The sequence below is a fragment of the Blennius ocellaris genome (assembly GCF_963422515.1).
Source record: "Blennius ocellaris genome assembly, chromosome: 3".
Classification (NCBI taxonomy): domain Eukaryota; kingdom Metazoa; phylum Chordata; class Actinopteri; order Blenniiformes; family Blenniidae; genus Blennius; species Blennius ocellaris.
In genome coordinates this window covers 1,088,118-1,114,543 of record NC_137652.1, presented here as the reverse complement: position 1 = coordinate 1,114,543, position 26,426 = coordinate 1,088,118, and the positions used below count along the sequence as shown (strand labels likewise).

General features: G+C 51.0%; 1 protein-coding gene across 2 annotated transcripts in view; it reads right to left on the bottom strand.

Annotated features, from left to right (window-relative positions):
• prkcaa (protein kinase C, alpha, a) overlaps positions 1–24,914 on the bottom strand; it is a 137,198-nt gene extending 112,284 nt beyond the window's left edge. For both annotated transcript variants that reach the window (XM_080494195.1, XM_080494196.1), the window contains exons 1-2: positions 24,646–24,914; positions 21,696–21,727 (exon numbers count right to left, since the gene is read on the bottom strand). In XM_080494195.1, coding sequence (XP_080350321.1) covers positions 21,696–21,727; positions 24,646–24,812 — 199 coding nt within the window. In that variant the 5' untranslated portion in view covers positions 24,813–24,914. The remainder of the gene's footprint in view (positions 1–21,695; positions 21,728–24,645) is intronic.
• Between the last annotated feature and the right edge of the window lie 1,512 nt (positions 24,915–26,426).

Sequence of the window (26,426 nt, the reverse complement as noted above, 5' to 3'; positions counted from 1 at the left end):
GGCGAGTGGTGGCGTTCAGGAAGCTACAAACTACCATAACTACCATAACTAGCATAACTACCATAACTAGCACACTGCTGGGCTCTTCCCTCTTTGTTTAACTGACCATCATCATGTACCGTATGACCCCACAGTGTTCAGCCAACAATAACCAGCATCGTGCACCAGAGGCCAACAAAACACAAGATTCCAAAATCTACTCAGGGAAATATTGATATTTCTTACATAATGAAATTGTCCAGAGTTCACAGTGAAGCTTTATTATCTTTTTTATCTATTGTAGAATGATCAACGTGTCTAATTCATCTGATATTGGCGACACTGTATAAAAACAGTCGTTTCTACCACGGGAACTAAACTCTAACTGGTCTGACTGAAGAAACTCTAACTGGTCTGACTGAAGAAACTCTAACTGGTCTGACTGAAGAAACTCTAACTGGTCTGACTGAAGAAACTCTAACTGGCCTGACTGAAGAAACTCTAACTGGTCTGACTGAAGAAACTCTAACTGGTCTGACTGAAGAAACTCTAACTGGTCTGACTGAAGAAACTCTAACTGGTCTGACTGAAGAAACTAACTGGTCTGACTGAAGAAACTCTAACTGGTCTGACTGAAGAAACTCTAACTGGCCTGACTGAAGAAACTCTAACTGGTCTGACTGAAGAAACTCTAACTGGCCTGACTGAAGAAACTCTAACTGGTCTGACTGAAGAAACTCTAACTGGTCTGACTGAAGAAACTCTAACTGGTCTGACTGAAGAAACTCTAACTGGTCTGACTGAAGAAACTCTAACTGGCCTGACTGAAGCCACAGCTTGTTGAACGCAATGTTCAGTGAGAAAAGACGTGACGGAGAACTGGTCTGTCAGCGAGAGGCGGAGGATTAGCGGAGGTGAAGAGGGTTAAGCTGGGGACGCTTCCAACAAAGCTGAGAGGAGGAGGAGGAGGAGGAGGAGGAGGAGGAGGAGGAGGAGAAGACAAAAGGCCATCATGTCCAATGCTGCTCTAACATCATGGCGATGAAGGGAAGCGAGGAGCCGCAGGTGAAAACGTCCAGAGAGACGAGCTGCAAATGCTGATTACATTTCATCAGCCCAGCAAATGAGAAGGAGACGACATGAATGGTTTGTCCTCCTCCTCCTCCTCCTCCTCCTCCTCCTCCTCCTCCGGTGAAGCTGCAGTCCAACACGGAGACCGTTAATTCATCCATTCATTCACCATGAGACCCTGAACTGACCAGGGTGAACACGGAGAACGATTGTGAAAAACTTCAAATCATTTCAAAGCTGCAATCAGTTTCTTATTTTGTTTAATCAGTTCGTATGATGGTTTTTTTTTTCTACTTTTCCATTTTAGTTGGGGTTTTTTTTTCTTCATCACATTGACAGAAGAGTAATGGGATTACTTTAGAGACGAGTCGATGAAATAAAAGCAATTGTTCACAAACAATGTCCTAAAGACACACACAGAAGGGTTGTGTAGTGGATGTGTGTGTGTGTGTGTGTGTGTGTGTGTGTGTGTGTGTGTGTGTGTGTGTGTGTGTGTGTGTGTGTGTGTGTGTGTGTGTGTGGGGGGGGGGGGGTGGATCACTTATTCCAGCCATGCGTCACGTCGACAGAAGGCTTCCAGGTACTCAAACAGAGAAGTAAAGGAAGTTGATCAACGTCGAGTCGAGAAGCAAAGAAGGTGAAGAAGAAGGAGAAAATGTGGAAACGTCCCTGAACCTCCGGATCCCGACGCTGCTGGTTCTCATCAGTTTATTCTTTTATCGTCTTTTCATTTGCCCTGCGAGCGACGGCTGTGGAGGATTTCCAGCTGGTCCAACCTGGAATGTGGAACCTGGCTTGAAGACACGCGGATCCTGAACTGCAGAACTGGACTGGAGGCAGAAATTCATTCCAGATTTGCTTCTGGTGTGTTTCTGAGAACGTTCCTCCTCCATGACCAGGGGTCCTACAGGGACAACGTTCCTCCCCCATGACCAGGGGTCCTACAGGAACAACGTTCCTCCCCCATGACCAGGGGTCCTACAGGAACAACGTTCCTCCCCCATGACCAGGGGTCCTACAGGAACAACGTTCCTCCTCCATGACCAGGGGTCCTACAGGGACAACGTTCCTCCTCCATGACCAGGGGTCCTACAGGGACAACGTTCCTCCCCCATGACCAGGGGTCCTACAGGAACAACGTTCCTCCCCCATGACCAGGGGTCCTACAGGGACAACGTTCCTCCTCCATGACCAGGGGTCCTACAGGGACAACGTTCCTCCTCCATGACCAGGGGTCCTACAGGAACAACGTTCCTCCCCCATGACCAGGGGTCCTACAGGAACAACGTTCCTCCTCCATGACCAGGGGTCCTACAGGGACAACGTTCCTCCTCCATGACCAGGGGTCCTACAGGGACAACGTTCCTCCCCCATGACCAGGGGTCCTACAGGAACAACGTTCCTCCCCCATGACCAGGGGTCCTACAGGGACAACGTTCCTCCCCCATGACCAGGGGTTCTACAGGAACAACGTTCCTCCCCCATGACCAGGGGTCCTACAGGGACAACGTTCCTCCCCCATGACCAGGGGTCCTACAGAGACAACGTTCCTCCCCCATGACCAGGGGTCCTACAGGGACAACGTTCCTCCCCCATAACCAGGGGTCCTACAGGGACAACAACTGTTCTGCGTGATGTGAACTGATGAAGTTGTGATGATCTTGTTCAGTTATACGATCTTAAATCAGCAAGTTTCTCTCCTCACCTATTTGACGTTTGGTTCCTTCAATATCTGCTGGTCCTGCAGTTGATCACGTCACAATATAGACTATACCAGTCAACCACGCATTATGCACCAGTTAAGGTCTATGTCTTCAAGCCGTGTGGGTATTTGTGGGGCGATAAATCTTTTTGCTCCAATTATTTATTTATTATTTTATATTTCCTTGATTTTATTGGTTGACTGTACAGTAATAACAAAAAAAAAACAATATTTGACCAGTACAGGTAGCTTCCCAAAGTGACCAGGTCCTGAGGTAAATTACAGTTGAACTCCCCCAGCGGTAATCCTCGGCAGTGGGGATTAAAATCGGGGATTATAAAGTGGTGCAGACGGCCGTCGGCTCTGAAGAACAGCATCCTGGATCCTGGAGGTCTGGTGTGTTCTGGGTGTTCTCCAGTGTATTCCCACAGGTTGATAGACAAGTAAGAACCTGCGACCGTTTCTCTTCATCCCGCCTTCGCCTCTCGCCGGCGGGGATCAACGCTTAGAGCAGAAAACGGTATAGAAGGTGGACATTTGAATAGATGGACACATCCTCATATTTCAGGAACGTCCACACAAGTCGAGAGTCGGTTGACCAGAATGTAGATGTATAACGGTAGTTTGGTCAATGTGTCGTCTTTTCCTTTGGTGTGCAACTTATTCAAAGTGTATTTAAGTGAAATACATACAGACTAAATGTCTTCTACTCAGCATTATGAGGCAGGAGCAATGGAAATATCACACACACACACACACACACACACACACCAGTTCTGGCCAGATAAACAGTGCAGCTCCGTCATAGATCCACTCTGACTCACTCTTAAAGGCCAAACGCTGACGACTGACTCAGTGCAGACAGCAGGAAACACTCTCATCTCACTTTGGGAGTTAATTTGCTTTTCAGTAAACTCTCAAACGGGAGCAGATACTCCACTGGCCAGTGTCTGACGTGAAGGAGAAACCAATTTATATGATAATGTATTGATAATTCTCTGGCGTTTGTCACTTCAGCTAATGCACGACGGCGACATACGTCTCAGAATACCGAACACACAATTCAACGGCTGCACAGATCAATAAATGAACGTCATCAAGGATCATGTGAACTGAAGGCAGGAGAAACACTGAAGCAAGAAATATCGATATTTGTTCATACGATCACTTGGGGGCGACAGCAGTGTGTCATCGACATAAACACCATAGACACGTGTGTGTGTGTGTGTGTGTGTGTAGGACTGTTCATACTGTGTGTTGACCTATTGAGGACGAACGAGGCCGTCGTTCTGGACAGAAGACGGATCGTTTACTAAACACTTGCTTCCGTCTGGTCGGACACCCGACTGGAGGATCAGGTGACACGAAGACAAGGGACCACGAGGGACTTCCTGTAAACCAACACTCTTTCTGACAGCGGTTCAGTTTTGTCGGCACTGAGGAGATCGTGTATCGGCAGTCTAGACCGACACAGCAACTCTCACATCGACAATCTTCCCTCCACTGGATTCATTCCTGCTTGACGGAGCAGTTTGAGATTCAGCACGAGTGGAAACGAGCCGAGGAACCCGTGTTCTGCAGGCGTGTCGGACCGTGTGAGGAGAGGCGTCTGGTCCAGCTCACCACGGAGCTGCAGAGGGAGCTACTACCTTCTGTACCTGCACAGGAAGTCCCTCGCCACTTCATCAGCCTCACCTATTGCACTACGCTTCTACTCAGCCAATCACACGCAGCTACTCAAGGTACTAGAGTAGATCCCGTCGACATGTTCCAGACGAGCTGCTGGACTTCGCAGGTGAGGCCTGTGATTGGAACGTCTCTGGTTTTCAGTGCTGGAAGCTTGATGGACGGAGTTTCCCGACGCCACGGTGTCCTGGAGGAACACGACCTGCCAGCACGTCCACCGTTTCCCACAGAGAAGACGAAGACGAAGGCGAAGGCGTCCCAGCCAGGTGAACCTAATGAAGTGGCTGCCGAGGTTCTCCGCAGGACTGGATGTTTGAACAAACCAGTTCAATCAAGCGTCACTGCGGCGCCGGCAGCCGAGTCGAGGGTTCGGGGTTCAGAAGGCGCGTTGCAGACGTGGACAACGGTTTGAGGTCAACTTACAAATCTGCAGCTGCGATGTTGTGCTGACAGTGAGAGTAGATGTGTGTCTTCCAGGCTGCTCCCTCAGTGACAATATCAGCTCCTTGAAAAAGACCTTGAGGGCCTGATTTAAGCTTTCGTCGCACAAAACTGCTGTACAATTGTGACTTTATCCGTTTCCTTCGGTACAATGGCAGCGGCCAGCGTCACAACCAGCATCGCTCACGGTGGAGAATCTTTCAGTGGGTTTCCTCTAACCGCCATCTTAACCAGCCAATAGACCAACCAACATGTCACATTCAAATTCCAGGGATTGTCCGTAAATGATGTGGTTTTCCTGAATCCTTCAGTTCACTGAAACTCCACAGCAGAACAGAACAGAACAGGACTTCTTCTTCCTATTATCTCTGAAAAACAGAACATTCTCTATGTGAACAGTCGCATTAGAGACGACAAGCCGGTCACTTTTAGCCACATTGCTATTGTGGAAAAAGCTTTTTTTTGTTTACAGTATTATCTCGGCTTAAAGGCACTTAAGTCTCCTCTTGTCTTTTTGCAAATGGATTATTATAAAACACTTTGCTGTCTGTGGCAGGATTAAAGGCAGATGATCTGGTAGTGGAACAAAGGAACTTTATATATGAGAGAGACAGAGAGAGAGAGAGAGAGAGAGACAGAGACAGAGACAGAGAGACAGAGACAGAGACAGAGACAGAGAGAGAGAGAGAGACAGAGAGACAGAGAGAGAGAGACAGAGACAGAGAGAGGGAGAGACAGAGACAGAGAGAGAGACAGAGACAGAGAGAGAGACAGAGACAGAGACAGAGACAGAGACAGAGAGAGAGAGACAGAGAGAGAGAGAGACAGAGACAGAGACAGACAGAGAGAGAGAGAGACAGAGAGAGAGACAGAGAGATGGAGAGAGAAATTCATTATTCACAAACCACTGAGTTTCTTTTGAACTTTGTTAACAAAGAGGTGAAAACCTAAATCAACAGGTTGACGTGTCTATAAAGGGAAGTGATATATATATTATATTCCCATCCTCGTGTTGTTTCGTCTAATTATTTGGGTGCATGTTGGAGTTTATGTGAAGATTCCTCCCGACATCAGATAAACAAAGTTTTTCTTATTCGGTCTTAATCAAAAATGTACAAATCATCAACTTGTGTGTTAATCATTCACCACGTCACTGTGCACTCTATAAATGGTTTACTATCGCCGGTTGTATTTAAACTCCTCCAGCTGCTTTTAAAAAAAGAAAAAAGCTTTTCGGCCGAACTTTCTGGAACTGGATTGTGGCGAGGATCTTGTTCTAGCGGCGCCACAGATCCATTTGGGGATTCTCAGTATTAACTATTAACTAGGTTTGGTCCAATCCTAAACACTGCATCTTCTTCAGAAGCTCAATCAATAAGTGGATCCCAGTAAAGGATCAGGGCTGAAACCTCACACTTGTTTGCGTTATTGATTCACCAGTTGTTTATTTTCTCAATCTCTCAACGGGATCTTTTGAGCTCCACATGTTAGATGGTTGAGTAATTATTTGAGCTTAAAATGGCTTATTTTGTCCAAGATGGCCGCAAAAGATCCGCCCAGTCTGTTAATTCTTCCTCATGTTTGGTTTCCAGCTGAAGCCGACGGTGGTTCAATATGGTCTGGAGGCCTGAATCGATCAACAGGTGACCAGTCGGTGAGCCGGTTCCACACATCAACTCCTTCTGGCCAATGACAATCATCATTTAACCTCAACCTCAAGCTGCCACATGGCACAAAAGCCCCAATCACAAACTCAGCCTGGGATATTCTCACTGCAAAACTAGAGCGTCGTTGATGAAAGGCAGATGAAATAACACAGAAAATGTTTACTTTTTCTGGCTTAAGAGTGGAGCAGAGAGCTTTATTCCTCCCCAGGGGGAAACACAAACTAACAGCTCCAGGTAAAAAGGTGCAGAAATTCTAAAATATGTAAATATCTAAACAAGAGCAAAAAAAGAGCACAAAAAAAAGAATATGTAAAAATTAAAAAAAAATAAAACAATCCAGTAAAAAAAAGACAGAAATCCTCTAAAAATAGAGTAAATTGCCAGGATTGCTCTACACACAGTGTATAAAGGTAAAAGAGATGTACTGTGTGCAGGTGTAACGGGACATGTAGGACATTTACAGCGAGTTGTTAAATATCCTAAAAGCTAACAGCTTCAGTTTAAACTGAGGATTTTAGCTTAAATGTAAAAACATAGTAGTTGTTTTTTTTTGTAAATTGCTGGAGAGGCTTGCTGGACGGTTTCCGACATGAAACGCAAAGGAACCAGTGTTCCTGCCATGTTTTCAACCAAGCAAATGTCCCTGAACGTTAATCAGCCCTTCTCGGGATATAGGTTCACTCTGAATAGCAAAGAAAACATATTTAGTGCTGCGAGTTCCCAATGTTCTGCCAAACAGCAACCGACTCCAGAGAAAACACAAAAGATTCTTATGGACTCTCGCAAAAAACAAAAATGGGGTTGAAGATCTAGTTTTAATGACAAATAAACAAAAAGCAAACTGCAGTTCAACTTGTACGATTGCAGGAGTCTGAGGTACTGTGGAACATTCTGGAGTCTCCAGCTGCAGGTTGTGTATTAAAAGATGATCTGAACAACATGAAATCACATCGTCAGCTTCTAAATACGGGCCAGAAAAATTGGTATTGATCCTTGACGGGATGAAAACAAATCATGTTCAGTGCTTCTGGGAACTGTTGAGCTTCTTTTGTCCAGAAAGTTCAGAAAAGCGCCGCAGCGTACAGAAGCCAGAAGAAAATCACTTTCCACTGAACGAGAGACGACGACTCTGTTCAACAAACCACTGAGATTCCAGAGAATTCCAGCAGGTCTCAGCAGGAAATTAAACTTTAAAAGATCATCTGAAAAAATACGCATTTCATCCTTTTATTTTTATTAAATGCAGATTTGCTGGAACGTTCGATGAGATGGTTGCTTGACGTGGCAGACGTGGGGGGAGGAGCCTCTCATTTCTCCTGCTTCACAGCGACGAGTGAAGAAAATACCCCGGAACCGTCTCTTCCTGGCTTTGTGAACCTTTTTAATTGTCCTTTAGCTCCGTCGCAAAACCGGCCTGACGAGTGGCAGAGACACAACAGCAAAGTCAAAAACTCAGACGGGACGTACAGACGGACTGGTGAAGCAGCGAGCGCCAACGGACCAGCCTTCAGCTACAACTAAATCACTTTACAAAGTCAATACCAAGCAGGTTTGTCTCATTTCATGTGCTTCGCTTCTCAAATGGGTTTTAGTTTCTGTGAGAAACAATCACTTTAACTGTGTGAACAAGAACACAAACATCTGGTTGTGAGACGGAGAGTCTCAATGTCCTCACAAACCGCGAGACGAGAAAACGTGAAGAACAGCGGGTGGAAGACAGAGAGACACTGAGACACAGAGACACAGAGACACTGTCCCCCTCCTCTGTCCCGCCCACTGCACCGGGACGTCTCTGGTCGTGGCGTCCTCAGTGGGCGTGTCTCTAAACTGGCCGCCGTGGCGCCGTGAGACGGGCTCAAGGACGAAGACAACCTGTGATAGAATCCTGACAACGACAGAAACGACGTCCGTCAGAATCCTCCACTATTCCATTAAACAACCGTTTTAAAAAGAACGGTTCAGCCGCGGCCGCCGCCAACGGTCAAGCCAAACAGATGCTTTGCAGCTGGAACGGTGAAATGAGGCCCGACGCCGACGCGGGATCATCGAGGGGCGTAGAGGAATGGCGGCCGGCAGAGCGGCGGACAAACCAGAGCGAGGCTCCGTTCGCTCTTCACTGCTTTCTCTCTCCGGGCTGGACGGAGCGACACTCTCACCGCCTTTCATTCCTCTTCCCCTCGTTTGTTTGGACGGGCGGCGCGTTCGAGTGGACGGGCGTCTCTCGGCCAGGCGCCAACATTCCCACAATCCGCACACAGAAGACTGGCCGGATTCGTGTGGTGCCGCTGGGAACCGAGAAGAGTGTCGGAACCGCAGCTCGTCGCTGGCTGAAGCTCCTGGTCACGTCCAGTCACCACTCGTCTCGTCCTTCAGTTTCAGCGGTGCAGGCAAAGCCCCCGCCGCCCCGGAGAGCCGCTGGACGAGGAGACGAGGAGTGAAGCAGCGAAAATCAATAAGTCCCTCCATTGTGTTACGAGCCGCAACGAGAATCGTGTACAGGAAGTGTCAGGTCGGGACTCGGAGGCTCCGCCAACGATGGAAAGCAGGAAAATGACACACAGACTGCCTCCATGAAAACAAGCGTTTCATTTTCCTGCTGCACAACGAGGCTCCATTGTGTCCCAGCAACAAAAAACCCCACGCTTCCATTCTTGACATTTTCACTGGTGCAAAACATCTGGATTTGAACAGACGGGACCTTTGTGCACCCGGGGCGGGGGCATAACCGCTGGAAGGACTGGCCCACATCTGGAAATGCACGTCTGCCTTTTGTTCCTCCTACAAGCCTTCCATTAGATAATGCCCTTATCGCAACTAAACTCACGGCAATTAAATGCAGATTATGCTGTAATTCAGAGCCTGGTGCATTAGTCTGCTCCAGCGCGGAGCCATCTAATACACCTCTAATGCATCCAGGCAGGAAGATCCCTCTCTAATCCCTGGTAATGTTCAGTCAAGCTCCTCCCCGTGGATTAACCAAACCCTCTCACTTCTAAAAGCATTCTGATCCGTGGCCAAAGCAGCGTGCACCTCTGGAAGGTGCACCTTTCAAAAGGTTGAACCTGCGACGGCCAGGGGAAAAAAAAAACAACATTATTCCCCCAGAAATAATCCGTCTGTCCGTTTCCGTCATTCTGAATGCTGCAGGTTCATCAGCATTCATCCGACCCGCCTCTGCTCACTGATTGAATTAAAGCACGACAACAGATTTTCGTGAATCAGCTTTGGAAACGTATTATTTACAGGGTTTAATTTGAACGTGAGCAGAGGCTTTGACTGGAGTCCCAGAAAGGTTAAAGGTCATGGAACAGAGGTTCTCCTCCTCCGGCCCTCTGGCACATGATGCTCCTGGTAAAGATCATATTATGGTCTCGAACATCTGGGGCCAAAAACATTCACACTTCAACAGTTGAACTCTCTAGAAAACACGACGTGCAGCGTTCAGCAGCTCCGACTCACAGACGACTCACATATTAGACACGATTCGGTCAAATAATCCTGCAGAGTTCAAAATAAGAAGCAGTCAAACTAGTGGGATTATTGTGGGTGTTCCTTGCTGGTTGGATTTTGATCAAGATAAGATTGTTGGCAGCTTCCTATGGCTGCATTTTGAATTTGTTATTGAGGCGGCGAATAAGGAAATGACTCCTTCATGTTCCGATGGATCCTGTCCAGATGTTTCCCAGATAAAATGAAAGCATAGCGGTTTTACAATGTTTTTTTTATGTTTTTCAAAGGTTTGAATATAATGGAAAAAGCTAAATAACTGATTGTGGCTACGGGACGAGAGCAGCTGAACACAAACCGACAGTGACGGTCAAAAGCCAGAAAACCACGATTGTTCACTGAATCGGAAAGAAATAACTTAATAAACATTTTGAAATAAAAAAAGTTTCCTTATCAGGAAAATATTGATTGCAGTTCTAAAAATACAGGCCGAATTCGATTTTAATTTGTCGCCGTTGTTTGAACTCCACTGAAGTCGGTAGAATTCATGTGAGAAGCTGCGAGTTCTCAGCTCTACAGAAAGTAAACAAACACATTAAACTGTCCGTTATTTACCGTCGTCCACAAAGACGCCATCATGTTTGAGTGAAGTGTGAACGTCTCGTTGAATTCGATCATTTTGAGGCTGTTGGGAGCCGACGAAGGCTGAAAGCTGGTTTTACTGCCTGAACCGATCCAGAGTCGTCAGTCAGCCGAATCACTGGGAGGAAAGCACACGCACGCAAACCAGAACGAATAACAATCCCAACAGCCAACATTTACCAAATGCAGCAAGTAAAAGATTGTCGGGCCTATTAAATGTTTTGTTTATCCATCCATTGTTTTTCCCTCTGTGTTTTCTTCAAATCACACACGTCTGTCCTGATCCACGCAATCTAATAAACGTGTTTCTGAACCGTCTGGGGGGGGAATACAACAAAGCAAACTCCAGCCAGTAAAATCTCAAATCTCATGGAAGAGTGACAGTCGAGGCCCTGAGGAAAGACGAAGACGTTCAGGTGATGCTGGATGAAGTGGACCAGGTGTCTCGCCTCCTGCAGGACCAAGACGTCGACACGTCAGTGAAGTTCAAGCGTCCGGTCATGTTTGTTTGTGTAAAGTGAAGCAGACTAATACCTGGAGAACATACGGTGCGTTTGGCTTAGTGGCTGCAGCCGCTGGCGACCACGGAGATGATGGAGTCCAGGGAAATGTATCACCACCAGGATTACCCAGTAATCCACCAGGGACTTCGGGGCCACCGATTACAGCGACGGGACGATTTTTCTACGCCATCATGGCCAATGGATTTCACTATATATATATATATATATATATATATATATACTATATTCCCCAGAGGAAAGCCTGGCGTCCTGGTGGAGACTTCTCCACCACCAGCCCTCCACCGTGGCCCAGAAGTCTGATTACAGATGGATCCTCCTCGTGACTCGGAGCAACTCGCTGCTGGGAAGAAGTACTATGGAAAGGAACACCGATTCCACGACGCGCCACATTCACACTTTTCAAAATGTGCAAACAGACAAACGCATGATGCAAAGTCTTCAGAGCTTTTCAAAGTGCATCTCCATGCGCGTGACACGAAGGGGCGAAAGAGTCCAGGCGACTTTCAACAGATCAACTTAAGTGACCAGAGGAGGCCGGGGGAGCGAACGGCCGGTCTGTGAAGCCCCCTGCTGTGACCAGCAGCTCGCTCCACGTGCACACGTCTACCCTCACGTGGAACCAGGAAGCAGCTGAGACGAAGTCAATCAGTCGTTCTCACTCACGTCACAAGACTTTCCCATCATGTGAACCTGTGATGAGCCTCACTGTCATCATCACGTTTCCACGGATCCCTCAGAAAAACAAGCTTTTCCATTGGTCTGAACTGCCCTGACATCTGAGCGTCTCCGTATTGGACCGGGGGGGGGGGGGGGGGCTTCACTCAGCTTTATGACCCTGATCTGGAGGACGCGGTGCAGAATATGGACGACGATGAACATCCTGTTACATCCAGAGTATGTAAATTCTCCTCAAACTGGACCCACATCCATATTTAAGCCCTACATGGAACCAATCAGCCCTGAGAGTGCCCGGCGGGCTGACAATGACCCTGGAATCACAAGGCCTTGGAGCAAAGCCTGTCCTCTGACCCTGGGTCCACTGTGGAGAACCCGCTGGGCCTGCAGACAGATGTGGGACGTGACCTGCCGATGTTCCACCATGGATTGAGGAGTGTTATGAAGGATTCATGTTCCCTGCTGCTCACATCCAGCACCGAAGTTAATCCCACTAAGACGGCACACTTCCTACCAGCGAATAACAGGACAACAGGTGGCCCGTTCACAAAAACTAAACAACAACAACAACAACAAAAAAACGGCTTCCTGAGTGTTTCATTCAAGTTTAAAAAAAAAAAAAAAAAGCTCATGTTAAGCTTCCATTAGGCACCTGTGATACAATTCTGTCCCTCAAAACATTAAGTCTGAAAGCAGATTTAACAATGAAACCACAGACGTGGTTTTAATCACCTAAATGGATGATTTGTTAAAAAAAAGAAAAACTAAACGTACCAGAAAGCCATCATGGGGACAGATTAACAGGTCAGCAGAGAGAGGTGGAGGCTGAAGGGAGAACGGGAGGCGACTCTGGATTCAGTCGCTGCCGTTCTGACGCTTCCCTTTGTTCCAGGAGAGGAGAGGAGGGAGAGGAGGAGAGGAAGGAGAGGAGGGAGAGGAGGGAGGGGAAGGAGAGGAGGGAGAGGAAGGAGAGGAAGGAGAGGAGGGAGAGGAGGGAGAGGAGGGAGAGGAGGGAGAGGAGGGAGAGGAGGGAGAGGAAGGAGAGGAGGGAGAGGAAGGAGAGGAGGGAGAGGAGGGAGAGGAAGGAGAGGAGGGAGAGGAAGGAGAGGAAGGAGAGGAGGGAGAGGAAGGAGAGGAGGAGAGGAGGAGAGGAAGGAGAGGAAGGAGAGGAGGGAGAGGAGGGAGAGGAAGGAGAGGAGGGAGAGGAGGGAGAGGAGGGAGAGGAAGGAGAGGAGGGAGAGGAAGGAGAGGAAGGAGAGGAAGGAGAGGAGGGAGAGGAAGGAGAGGAAGGAGAGGAGGGAGAGGAGGGAGAGGAAGGAGAGGAAGGAGAGGAAGGAGAGGAGGGAGAGGAGGGAGAGGAAGGAGAGGAAGGAGAGGAGGGAGAGGAAGGAGAGGAGGGAGAGGAGGGAGAGGAGGGAGAGGAGGGAGGGGAAGGAGAGGAGGGAGAGGAAGGAGAGGAAGGAGAGGAAGGAGAGGAAGGAGAGGAAGGAGAGGAAGGAGAGGAAGGAGAGGAGGGAGAGGAAGGAGAGGAGGGAGAGGAGGGAGAGGAAGGAGAGGAGGGAGAGGAAGGAGAGGAAGGAGAGGAAGGAGAGGAAGGAGAGGAAGGAGAGGAGGGAGAGGAGGGAGAGGAAGGAGAGGAGGGAGAGGAGGGAGAGGAGGGAGAGGAAGGAGAGGAAGGAGAGGAGGGAGAGGAAGGAGAGGAGGGAGGGGAAGGAGAGGAGGGAGAGGAAGGAGAGGAAGGAGAGGAGGGAGAGGAGGGAGAGGAGGGAGAGGAGGGAGAGGAAGGAGAGGAAGGAGAGGAGGGAGAGGAGGGAGAGGAGGGAGAGGAAGGAGAGGAAGGAGAGGAAGGAGAGGAAGGAGAGGAAGGAGAGGAGGGAGAGGAGGGAGAGGAGGGAGAGGAAGGAGAGGAGGGAGAGGAGGGAGAGGAGGGAGAGGAGGGAGAGGAAGGAGAGGAAGGAGAGGAAGGAGAGGAAGGAGAGGAGGGAGAGGAGGGAGAGGAGGGAGAGGAGGGAGAGGAAGGAGAGGAAGGAAGCTCCGCCCCTAATGGAAAGCCTAATGGCTTGTGGCCCTGGTGCAGCAGCCTCCATCTTCCGTCAGCAGCTGCAGCAGCAGTTCAACCTAAACCTGAGTTCAGACAACGATTTGGGTGTTTTAACCACAAAACCACTTTCAGTTTCCATTTTCCTGTCACAGTTCAACGGTCCAGGTCTCTGCCTTGGTGAAGCAGACAAATAAAAAGCTGCCGTCACAACACTTGGTGTGACGGGAAACCAGATATCAAACATGTTAAATCCTGGTTATTGACTGTACAGAGAAAGGTTCTGGCCGTAAGGCAAGTCTGAACCAGGTTCCATGTTGTGACTCCAGCTTCGCTCTGCTGGCGGCGAGCAGCCAGGGTCACACAAGCAAGGCAGCAGGAGCAGCCAGGGTCACACTAGCAAGGCAGCAGGAGCAGCCAGGGTCACACAAGCAAGGCAGCAGGAGCAGCCAGGGTGACACAAGCAAGGCAGCAGGAGCAGCCAGGGTCACACAAGCAAGGCAGCAGGAGCAGCCAGGGTGACACAAGCAAGGCAGCAGGAGCAGCCAGGGTCACACAAGCAAGGCAGCAGGAGCAGCCAGGGTGACACAACCAAGGCAGCAGGAGCAGCCAGGGTCACACAAGCAAGGCAGCAGGAGCAGCCAGGGTGACACAAGCAAGGCAGCAGGAGCAGCCAGGGTCACACAAGCAAGGCAGCAGGAGCAGCCAGGGTGACACAAGCAAGGCAGCAGGAGCAGCCAGGGTGACACAAGCAAGGCAGCAGGAGCAGCCAGGGTCACACTAGCAAGGCAGCAGGAGCAGCCAGGGTCACACTAGCAAGGCAGCAGGAGCAGCCAGGGTGACACAAGCAAGGCAGCAGGAGCAGCCAGGGTCACACAAGCAAGGCAGCAGGAGCAGCCAGGGTGACACAAGCAAGGCAGCAGGAGCAGCCAGGGTGACACAAGCAAGGCAGCAGGAGCAGCCAGGGTCACACAAGCAAGGCAGCAGGAGCAGCCAGGGTGACACTAGCAAGGCAGCAGGAGCAGCCAGGGTGACACAAGCAAGGCAGCAGGAGCAGCCAGGGTCACACTAGCAAGGCAGCAGGAGCAGCCAGGGTGACAGAAGCAAGGCAGCAGGAGCAGCCAGGGTCACACTAGCAAGGCAGCAGGAGCAGCCAGGGTGACACAAGCAAGGCAGCAGGAGCAGCCAGGGTGACACTAGCAAGGCAGCAGGAGCAGCCAGGGTGACACTAGCAAGGCAGCAGGAGCAGCCAGGGTCACACAAGCAAGGCAGCAGGAGCGAGGACGTCACCCCACCTGCCCCTGCTCAGCCGGCCTTCCCTTCCTGCACCAGACCTCCTGATCCAACTGGGAACCAGGTCTGGGTTCCATCATGTCAGCGTGCGACCAGGACCTGAACCAGGCCCCGTTATCTCAGGACACGTCAGGCGTCAGGCGGGGGGCCCAGGTCTCCACGGGGCCCAGGCCTTCCACGGGGCCCAGGTCTCCCACGGGGCCCAGGTCTCCCACGGGGCCCAGGTCTCCCACGGGGCCCAGGTCTCCCACGGGGCCCAGGTCTCCCACGGGGCCCAGGTCTCCCACGGGGCCCAGGTCTCCACGGGGCCCAGGTCTCCCACGGGGCCCAGGTCTCCCACGGGGCCCAGGTCTCCCACGGGGCCCAGGTCTCCACGGGGCCCAGGTCTCCCACGGGGCCCAGGTCTCCACGGGGCCCAGGTCTCCCACGGGGCCCAGGTCTCCCACGGGGCCCAGGTCTCCCACGGGGCCCAGGTCTCCACGGGGCCCAGGTCTCCCACGGGGCCCAGGTCTTCCACGGGGCCCAGGTCTCCCACGGGGCCCAGGTCTTCCACGGGGCCCAGGTCTTCCACGGGGCCCAGGTCTCAGGAGCAACAAACATCAAAGCACGGGTTCTAATGTTGCCACGTTCTCCTGACCTAGTTCAGTTTGAAGGTTCAGTAATTGTCACGGTCGCTGGTTCTGTACAAACGGACCTCTCCACGTTCACACAGCCTCTGTGGGCCGAACGCTGCAGCATTCCTCCACATGCAAACATTTCTTCATGCGCTGCCAAACGCGTCTGGACCGCAGCCTTTCCTCCAGGTGCATGGTGGGAATGAAGGCGGTGAATAATGCAGGCGGGTGACGGATCGCTCTAATCTTCATGCTGCTGCTCTCAATTGATTCTTCAGGGAAAAAGAGGCTTTCAGAGGGAAGCAAAACAAGAGTTGACGGAGAACCGCGGGTCGTTCCGACGTCTCAAGACGCAAACGAACGCCTCCGACATGAAAAACACTGGTGTTTACTGGATGTGTGTGAAGCGTAGAGAACGCAGAGGCTACTTGACGTGGTCCAGTTGTCTGTTTGTTAAACATGAGTGACTGCAGCCGATTCCAGCTGAGCAACACCTGCAGTGTAAACACAGGAAACTCTTCAGCGTCACGTTCAACTCTCAGGAAAACGTTGCTCCTGTTGGTGCAGAAGCATCAAAAGGTTCCGAGTCACTTGGGAAAAACTTCCCGTGGTGAGGAAAGCTCTCAGAAAGTTACTCAGCGAGCAGACCACTTTTATGAAACGGCAATTCCAGCAGACGAATAATAATAATAATCATAATAATAATAATAATAATCAGAAGAAGAAGAAGAATCTGGTTGATGAGGTATTTTGGACTGGTTCTGGGGGAAAGCAAGCGGAGGAACCGGCCACACAGACGAACAGCATGCAGACGCAGAACGTCTCTGGTTGAGTCACTAAATTGAAAACATCTGCAGAACATCATCCTACGGTGGCCGTTGAACACCACAGAAGAAGAAGAAGTGTATCTTCCAGGGAGCAGCTCTAAATATAGCCTGTGGTGACCTCTGCCCTCTGCCACTCACACACACACTCTGTACACATTGTACACATTGTACACACACACACACACACACACACACACCCCCCCACCCCCCTTCTCTGCTGTTCCCGACCAGCCCGTCCTCCTCGTACCTTCATGTCCACCTGGCTGGAGGCCAAACTAGTCCAACCAGGACACATGTGAAGGAAACACCAGTAGAACTTCCTGTCTTCACTAGAAGGAGAAGAAAGACCTGGACACTGGAGTGCAGTTGTCCTGGACGAGGGACGGGACGAGGGACCGGACCTCTGGACGAGGGACGAGACGAGACCTCTGGACGAGGGGCGACGGGAACAAGCAGAACCAGCCAGATGTCAGAGACACAAAGGTTCTACACCTGCAGCAGAACATCCAACCGTTACTACGACCGTAGATCCTGGTCCTGAACCAGTCTGGGTCCCCAGTCCGTCTGCTGGGGACAGACTGAGACATAAACAAAGGTGGCAGAGAGGAAGCAGCAGTGGCCGGACGGTGGCGGACGGTGGTGGACGGTGGTGGACGGTGGTGGACGATTGGTGGACGGTGGTTGGACGGTGGTTGGACGGTGGCGGACGGTGGTGGACGGGGGCTGGACGGTGGTGGACGGTGGTGGACGGTGGCAGACGGTGGCGGACGGTGCTGGACGGTGCTGGACGGGGGCTGGACGGGGGCTGGACGCCGGTGGACGGGGGCTGGACGGCGGTGGACGATGGCGGACGGTGGTGGACGGTGGCGGACGGTGGCGGACGGTGCTGGACGGTGGTGGACGGTGGCGGACGGTGGTGGACGGTGGTGGACGGCGGTGGACGGTGGCGGACGGTGGCAGACGGTGGCAGACGGTGGCAGACGGTGGCGGACGGTGGCGGACGGTGGTGGACGGGGGCTGGACGGGGGCTGGACGGTGGTGGACGGTGGTGGACGGGGGCTGGACGGTGGTGGACGGTGGCAGACGGGGGCTGGACGGTGGTGGACGGTGGCGAACGGTGGCGGACGGTGGCGGACGGTGCTGGACGGGGGCTGGACGGGGGCTGGACGCCGGTGGACGGGGGCTGGACGGCGGTGGACGATGGCGGACGGTGGTGGACGGGGGCTGGACGGGGGCTGGACGGTGGCAGACGGTGGCAGACGGTGGCGGACGATGGCGGACGGTGGTGGACGGGGGCTGGACGGGGGCTGGACGGTGGTGGACGGTGGTGGACGGGGGCTGGACGGTGGTGGACGGTGGCAGACGGGGGCTGGACGGTGGTGGACGGTGGCGAACGGTGGTGGACGGCGGCTTCACCAACATGACCAAAGGCCTCCAGAGGTCTCAAGACGTTTAACATCTTCTTTCTTTGAGAGCCAACAGGCAGAAGGCAAAATACGGTGTCCCAAAAGGCTCAAATACTTTTTCAACAAAATGCAAATTAAGTGAAATTCTTGTTGACGTGAGCCTGTGGAGGAGAAGAAGCACTGCAGCAGAAGCCGTCTGCTCACACTTGCTTGTTTAATGCTGAATAATGAAAACTACAAAGTGTTTAATAGAAGAAACTGAGCAAACTGCTTCAAATAAGCTCTGGTGCTTTCACATTACAAACAAACGGAGCATTTTGGAGATTATTTGACTTTGTAATCATGACAGGCCTGTGCCGTGTTCCTTTCTCCATCACGCCATCGTTCACTGAGACGCTCATCAGACACGCCTATTTTCGGGTTTTTCACGTGTCACAGCAAAGGATGTAGTTGATCACAGGCAGTTTAACCCCCGGAGAGCTGAAAGCATCGGCCCATGCGTTGCTTCCTGCATGAAGCGCAATCTGTCACCGAACAGAAGCGGCACCCTTCACTGCTCGGCGCTTCCTCTTCATGACCGTGTTGGTCGACCAGCCCAGCGGCAGGAATCCATCCCCGCCAGGGTTTTAAATAAATGTCTCACACACACAACCCGTCTTCTGTGTGTGTCTGAGCCCCGACGCGTCACAAACTGGTTTGAAATGCACCTCAACGACGCGCCGCAATTAAATCCAGCAGTAAAAAAAACATTCCCTGCGAAATGTCGCTTTAAACAGTTGTTGTGCAAACAAATGAAGAATAGGAAGTTAAAGAAGACTGAGACACAAACCGGGTGGTAATGAGAGGCACTGTAGACAAACTGGGCTGGCTGAGTACCGAACAAACACTGAGCAACGCAACAGTAGAGAACCATCGTCCACCGTCAGGAATTACCTGGCATTGCCAGAGCTTCGTCTCCATGATTGACCGGAGGACGGAGGAGGACGGAGGAGGACGGAGGAGGACGGAGGAGTCGGTTAATGCATCACTTACACTATATCTTTATTCAGCTGTCATAATTCTCTAGAACGGTGTTGCTGTTGTTTTAGTCGAATTCACACTCAAATGACACAAAGCTTAAAAGGTCGTCGGCGCCGCCCTCAGCCACATCTCAATAGAGTTTCTCCGACTACGTCATTCCAGAGAATCCCGAGGAATTCCACCACGCCGTCCAATCAGAAGGTTTTCCAGGTCAGACGCAGCGTCACTGATCAGAACGAGGAACACGAATCACGTGTTCTTCCCACGCCATCGTCGACGTTCACGCCAGAATCAGGCGGTGGCGCTCTCGGGGTGAGAAATGTCCGCGCCCTGCGGCGGCGGGATCCGGTGGCGACACCAAGTGAGTTTTACTGAACAAAACCTGAAAACACACGCCAAAACACGGGAGTCCGTTCGGGCAAGTGGGTGAAGGATTCGGTTGCCGGAGCAAAGCTCGACGAGCCGTCGTGTCTCCTGACCTCCAGTCAGGAGGACATCCTGCAACTACAATCCGTTCTTGGACACTGAAGAGAGTTCCTGAAGCGACGCCCCCCGGTGGTGGAGTGGAGGTGAAGCAGGCTCTCAGTCCCCCCGGTGGCCGAGACGTTCCTGCATGTTGACGTGGCGGAACTCCCGGCACGTCGGATCAAACCTCGCGCAACGGAAACTTGGGGAAGTGAAAACAAAGTGAGAAATCCCTCCAACGGGCCAAGGGTTCCAGTGACCGTCAGAATCAGAATCAGCTGGGTGGACGTGGGCACAAAGCCCCGGGCCGTGCTTCAGTCTCACCTCAATGGTGATTTGAGATTTGCCGCCACACCGCGGCGGCGGGCCGGAGCCTTGAAACGAGACTCCACCAGACCCGCAGCCAGGAGACGACGGGTCGCTCACGATGCAGATAACATCGACAAAGACTGGCTTGTTGCTGCAACATTAACTTCACCGTGGCGTTTCTTTATCTCAGGTGTCGGCTCGGACAGATTTCTGTCGCCTGCAGTCAAATGACTTGAGGTGAAACTAAAAAGCGTCTGGTTGTGAATGGATGATTGTGGAGACGAGGCACAATCTGACCTCCCATGAGAAGATGTCGTAAGAATAAACACGTCTCATCACTCGTGTCGACGTCACAATACAAGTTTACATGTTTTAATGGTTTGGTCAGTGAAATGTTCAAAAGACGTTCGTGTCTGAGAAGCAGAAAGCTGTAAATACGTCTCGTTTGTGGAACAGCTGATTGAAGAGATTCCCACAGTGGAGATGGAAAATCTGCTTCATATTCATATCAAGTGATCTTAAATAAAAACTGTATTCAAGTCTCACAGCCAGAACAATTACACTTGATTACGTAATGCCATGCAGGGCATCGCATTCTTTGGGAAAAATAAGGGACATTTGAAAGGCTGAAATTTAAATGTGCCTCTTGTTCCAGAAATGCCACTGGCTCACTGCTCTGCTGGAAGACATAACCTTCACTTTACACAAGTTTAATATTTGATGGCAGAGCAAATAATATATAGAGTGGAGACCTTTAGCTGTGAATAGCTCCAGTGGAACCAGTGGCCTTCATCCTGATAAGACAGGCTGGTTATTTATTCAGCAGGTGAAAGCACAGATTTATGACAGACGCTCACTTTTCCAACAGGTGCTGAATCCATTCGGCGCCATGAGACATCCTTTGTAATCACTTGCTTCATCATTTCCTGTATCAGAAGCTGCGACAGTCACAATGAGGCAGGATGGAAATGACAACTGGGTGTGAAACAGTGGGGGGGGGGGGGGGGGTGGGGGGGGGTGGGGGGGGGGCGGGGGGGGGGGGGGGTGGACACGCTGACGGATAATGTCAGGGGACGCAAACCCACTCCGACACCTTGGACTGAAAAGGCAGAAAAGATGCTTTTCCTTTTAAATATAGTCTATATAGCTCTCAGCATTCACGGGGAGCTCTGAGCATTCACGGGGAGCTCTGAGCATTCACAGGGAGCTCTGAGCATTCACAGGGAGCAATGCCGTCACAACACAAAGTGTTTTGCACATTTTTCTACACAGAAGGTGAAAATCCTACAAAGCAACTTTGTTGTTTCTGTAATAAAAGTGAGAGAACCAGTCGGTCCACATCTGCTGCTCTGTTACCTCTGCACACACACACACACACACACACACACACACACTTCCTGTGTGTCTTTTCTAAAAGTGCTTCACCTGCCAGTCTTGTGCCTTCAGCCCCCCCCCCCCCTCTCAGGATGTTTCATTGGCTCCGTTCCAGCATGTTGGAGCAAAACCCTTCACTTACTAGGAAACACTCCAGTGATAATCAGCCCTTAAAACCACATTAAACATCAATTATGACTGTAATCATGCTGACTTTTTTTAAATCCAATTAAACACGAAGAACCCAACTCTCATGATCAAAGGAATTACAAGTCTGAGCAGCAAAGAGCTTCGTTTCCTTCAGGGTCAAACGTTCCAGTGGCTCAGATTCACCGTGACTCAACTCACTTCACAAACAAACAAACAAACAAACTTTAAATGACACTGAACGTGACGAAAACATGTCCTGCTGGACACACACACACACACACACACACACACACACACACACACACACACACACACACCAGCAGGATTCATCTGAACGAGTCATGTGTTCATCTGGTTCCACTCACCTTGGCACTGGAATCCTTGTTTTCCAAACCCCCTGTGAAAAGAGAAGCAGTTGTTAGTGAATCGGTTCGTTCACACGTTCATACGTTCCTTCATCACATCTCAGAAGTCACTTAAAAAAAAAAAAAAAAGAGCCTTGAGTTTGTCATGTTTTGCAGTTAAAAAGCAGCGGAGGACGAAGAAGCTCCTCAAAAGGGACGTTTTCTTTTTGAAAAGCTCGACATCGACTCTTTCAGATGAACTCAAAGTTCAACCGATTCTCCTGAGTGGAAATCCTCACCAGCGAAACCAGGCGTGACCATCGACGCTGCTCCAACAGCCGCTTAACGGGGCACCGCCATAACGGGGCACCGCCATAGCGGGGCACCACCGGTTTACGGGGCACCACCATAACGGGGCACCACCAGTTAACAGGGCACCACCAGTTAACAGGGCACCACCAGTTAACGGGGCACCACCAGTTAACGGGGCACCACCAGTTAACGGGGCACCACCATAACGGGGCACCACCAGTTAACGGGGCACCACCATAACGGGGCACCACCAGTTAACGGGGCACCACCAGTTAACGGGGCACCACCATAACGGGGCACCACCATAACGGGGCACCACCGGTTAACGGGGCACCACCATAACGGGGCACCGCCATAACGGGGCACCGCCATAACGGGGCACCACCGGTTAACGGGGCACCGCCATAACGGGGCACCGCCAGTTAACAGGGCACCACCATAACAGGGCACCACCAGTTAACGGGGCACCACCAGTTAACGGGGCACCACCATAACGGGGCACCACCATAACGGGGCACCACCATAACGGGGCACCGCCGGTTAACGGGGCACCACCATAACGGGGCACCACCGGTTAACGGGGCACCACCATAACGGGGCACCGCCAGTTAACAGGGCACCACCATAACGGGGCACCGCCAGTTAACGGGGCACCGCCGGTTAACGGGGCACCACCATAACGGGGCACCGCCGGTTAACGGGGCACCGCCGGTTAACGGGGCACCACCATAACGGGGCACCACCATAACGGGGCACCATCATAACGGGGCACCACCATAACGGGGCACCACCATAACGGGGCACCACCAGTTAACGGGGCACCACCATAACGGGGCACCACCATAAGGGGGCACCACCATAACGGGGCACCGCCGGTTAACGGGGCACTGCTCTGGAGGAGGAAGCAGGGCGTGACGGTGAGGAGACGCTCCGGCGGGTTCAGAGGAAGCGGCTCCAGGACTTTAATCGTCAACATGAGATGTGAACTTGTGAAAGAAAGACGACGACGACGCCTTAGTATGAAAACCTTCTGATTCACTGTAACGTCAGAGAAGAGAGAGGCTGGAGGCAAGGGCCGGTCTGTGGGGGTCTGTAGGGGGTCTGTAGGGGTCTGTAGGGGGTCTGTGGGGGCCTGTGGGGGGTCTGTAGGGGGTCTGTAGACGAGGTCACCAAGAACTTTCTTCATTACTGGTGCTGAATGTGTGAATGTGTGAACGTCTGAACACATTCACACATAAGCTGAGCAACAAGTCCTTCATCTTGGGATGGAAAAGCATGATGAGCTTCCTGAGCTTTAATTAATAATATTTCAAATTAAAGAACTCAGTGTACGGTTCTGGTTTTAATTAATAATATTTCAAATTAAAGCACTCAGTGTACGGTTCTGGTTTTAATTAATAATATTTCAAATTAAAGCACTCAGTGTACGGTTCTGGTTTTAATTAATGAGAGTGTTTTTACTGAAAATCAAGTCCTTCAGGAGGATTTCTATTGACGGTGGATCAAATGATTCCAGACTGATGTGATCCTCCGACAAAACCAGTGATTCACTTAGAACTGAAAGCTTGTAAAGCTTCTCAATGACTGGACTGGACTAATGGACTGGACTGGACTGGAGCTGGAGCTGGACTGGACTGGACTGGACTGGACTGGACTGGGCTGGACTGGAGCTGGAGCTGGACTGGACTGGACTGGACTGGACTGGGCTGGACTGGAGCTGGAGCTGGAGCTGGACTGGACTGGACTGGACTGGACTGGAGCTGGAGCTGGACTGGACTGGACTGGACTGGACTGGAGCTGGAGCTGGAGCTGGACTGGACTGGACTGGACTGGAGCTGGAGCTGGAGCTGGACTGGACTGGACTGGAGCTGGAGCTGGAGCTGGAGCTGGACTGGACTGGACTGGACTGGAGCTGGAGCTGGAGCTGGACTGGACTGGGCTGGACTGGGCTGGACTGGGCTGGACTGGGCTGGGCTGGAGCGGAGCTGGACTCCTCCTCCACCTCCTCCCACCTCCTGGAGGAGAACCTCATCCTGCTCCCACCTCCTGGAGGACAACCTCCTCCTCCTGCTCCCACCTCCTGGAGGAGAACCTCCTCCCCCTCCTCCCACCTCCTGGAGGAGAACCTCCTCCTCCTCCTCCTCCCACCTCCTGGAGGACAACCTCCTCCTCCTCCCACCTCCTGGAGGAGAACCTCCTCCTGCCTGCAGCTCCAGGAGAAACTTGTGTCTGGAGTTACATCATCGACTGAAGTTCTCCACCATGCAGCAGCAGGGACACTGGAGGACAGGGGGACAGGAGGACAGGAGGACAGGAGGACCGGTGGACAGGGAGACCAGGAGAACCGGGGGACAGGAGGACCGGAGGACAGGAGGACAGGGGGCAGGGGGACAGGAGGACAGGAGGACCTGGGGACAGGAGGACAGGAGGACAGGGGACAGGAGGACAGGGGGACATGAGGACATGATGACAGGAGGACAGGAGGACTGGGGGACAGGAGGACAGGAGGACCGGGGGACTGGAGGACCAGGGACAGGAGGACAGGAGGACCGGGGGACTGGAGGACCGGGGACAGGAGGACATGAGGACAGGGGAACATGAGGACCGGGGGACTGGAGGACCAGGGACAGGAGGACAGGGGGACATGAGGACAGCTCACCAGATGAAGTCGGTGCAGTGGCTGCAGAAAGTCGGCTGCTTGAAGAAGCGAGCGATGAATTTGTGGTTCTTGATCTCGTGGACGTTCTTCTGCCTCAGAGCGCCTTTCCGAGCGAACCTGTTCGCCACGTCCGCGGTGGAAGACTCGTTCAAACTTCCGTCTGCCATGATCCGGATCGGAACCGATTCGAAAACCAGGAAGAAAGAAAGAAAGCAGGTCGTGCTGGTCGATCACGAGCCTCTCGGTGCGGAAAGAGAGACGCTCTGCAGCGGAGCGCCGACGGCGGAGGGCTTTTCCCCGCCTGTGGAGCCACACACACACACACACACACACACACACACACACACACACACACACACACACACACACACACACACACACACACACACACACACACACTGAAGCCCACTGCATCCGATCCACACCTTCACAATAAGATAACAGGCGTTTCAGCTTCAGTATCGTTTAAAAATAAAAAGCGCAAAAATATTATATTCTATTACTTCTCTTTGTGATTATTATTATGCTTATGATTATTATTATTATTATTATGATTATTATTATGATTATGATTATGATTATGATTATTATTATCATCATCGTCATCATCATTATTGTTATTGTTATTATTATTATTATTATTATTGTTGGTGTTAATGTTATTGTAATTGTTATTATTATTATTATCATCATCATCATCATTATTGTTATTGTTGTTATTATTATTATTGTTGGTGTTAGTGTTATTGTTATTATTATTATTATATTTATATTAGTATTGTTGTTGTTATTATCATTTTATTTGAATTTTTTTAAAGGATATGTGAAAATAAGCCTTTTCAACCTGTACCCATTTCGGCTACAGAGATTTCCTTTTTATGTATTTGTAGTTATACTGACAACTTGTGTGTGTGTGTGTGATTTATGTTCATTATTGCTACTTAGAAATACTTTATTCCGGCTGATATAGTGTTTTATTGTAGTTTATATATATATATATATATATATATATATATATATATATATATATATATATATACGTGTGTGTGTGTGTGTGTGTGTGTGAGTACCGACTCTACAAACAAGTCTAAGATCAAATTCAGAGTAAACACAACTTTATCACTACAGATTGTTTGACACCTGAGACGATATCAGGAGTCACGTTTTCTACTTGCTGTCACTTCAAAAAACCGATCAACGTTTGATACTATTATTTTGAAAGTGAACTTCCTGGCTGTAGTCTGTCGTGTGTTTGTGTAACTTGATGCCACTCCGCTCCGTTTCCTCCACTCCTCGTCAGCTGATGTCACTCAACAGGATCTGCCGTGAGGAGGAGGAGGAGGAGGAGGAGGAGGAGGAGGAGCAGGAGGAAGAGGAGGAGGAGCAGGAGGAGGAGCAGGAGGAAGAGGAGGAGGAGGACGACGACCCTTGTCCCATACCAGGAATTTAGGATTGGAGCGTCATCATGTGGAAAGCAAAGTGAATTACAAATGTATTTATGGCGCTGTGGCCAGTGACGTCACACACGTGGTCGTAAAAAAAGAGTGATGAGCCCAAAAAGGAGATCAGTGAGGAGGTGAGGTTCCTGGTGAGGCTCCTGGATGGTGAGGCTCCTGGTGAGGCTCCTGGATGGTGAGGCTCCTAGTGAGGCTCCTGGATGGTGAGGTTCCTGGATGGTGAGGCTCCTAGTGAGGCTCCTGGATGGTGAGGCTCCTGGTGAGGCTCCTGGATGGTGAGGCTCCTAGTGAGGCTCCTGGATGGTGAGGCTCCTGGATGGTGAG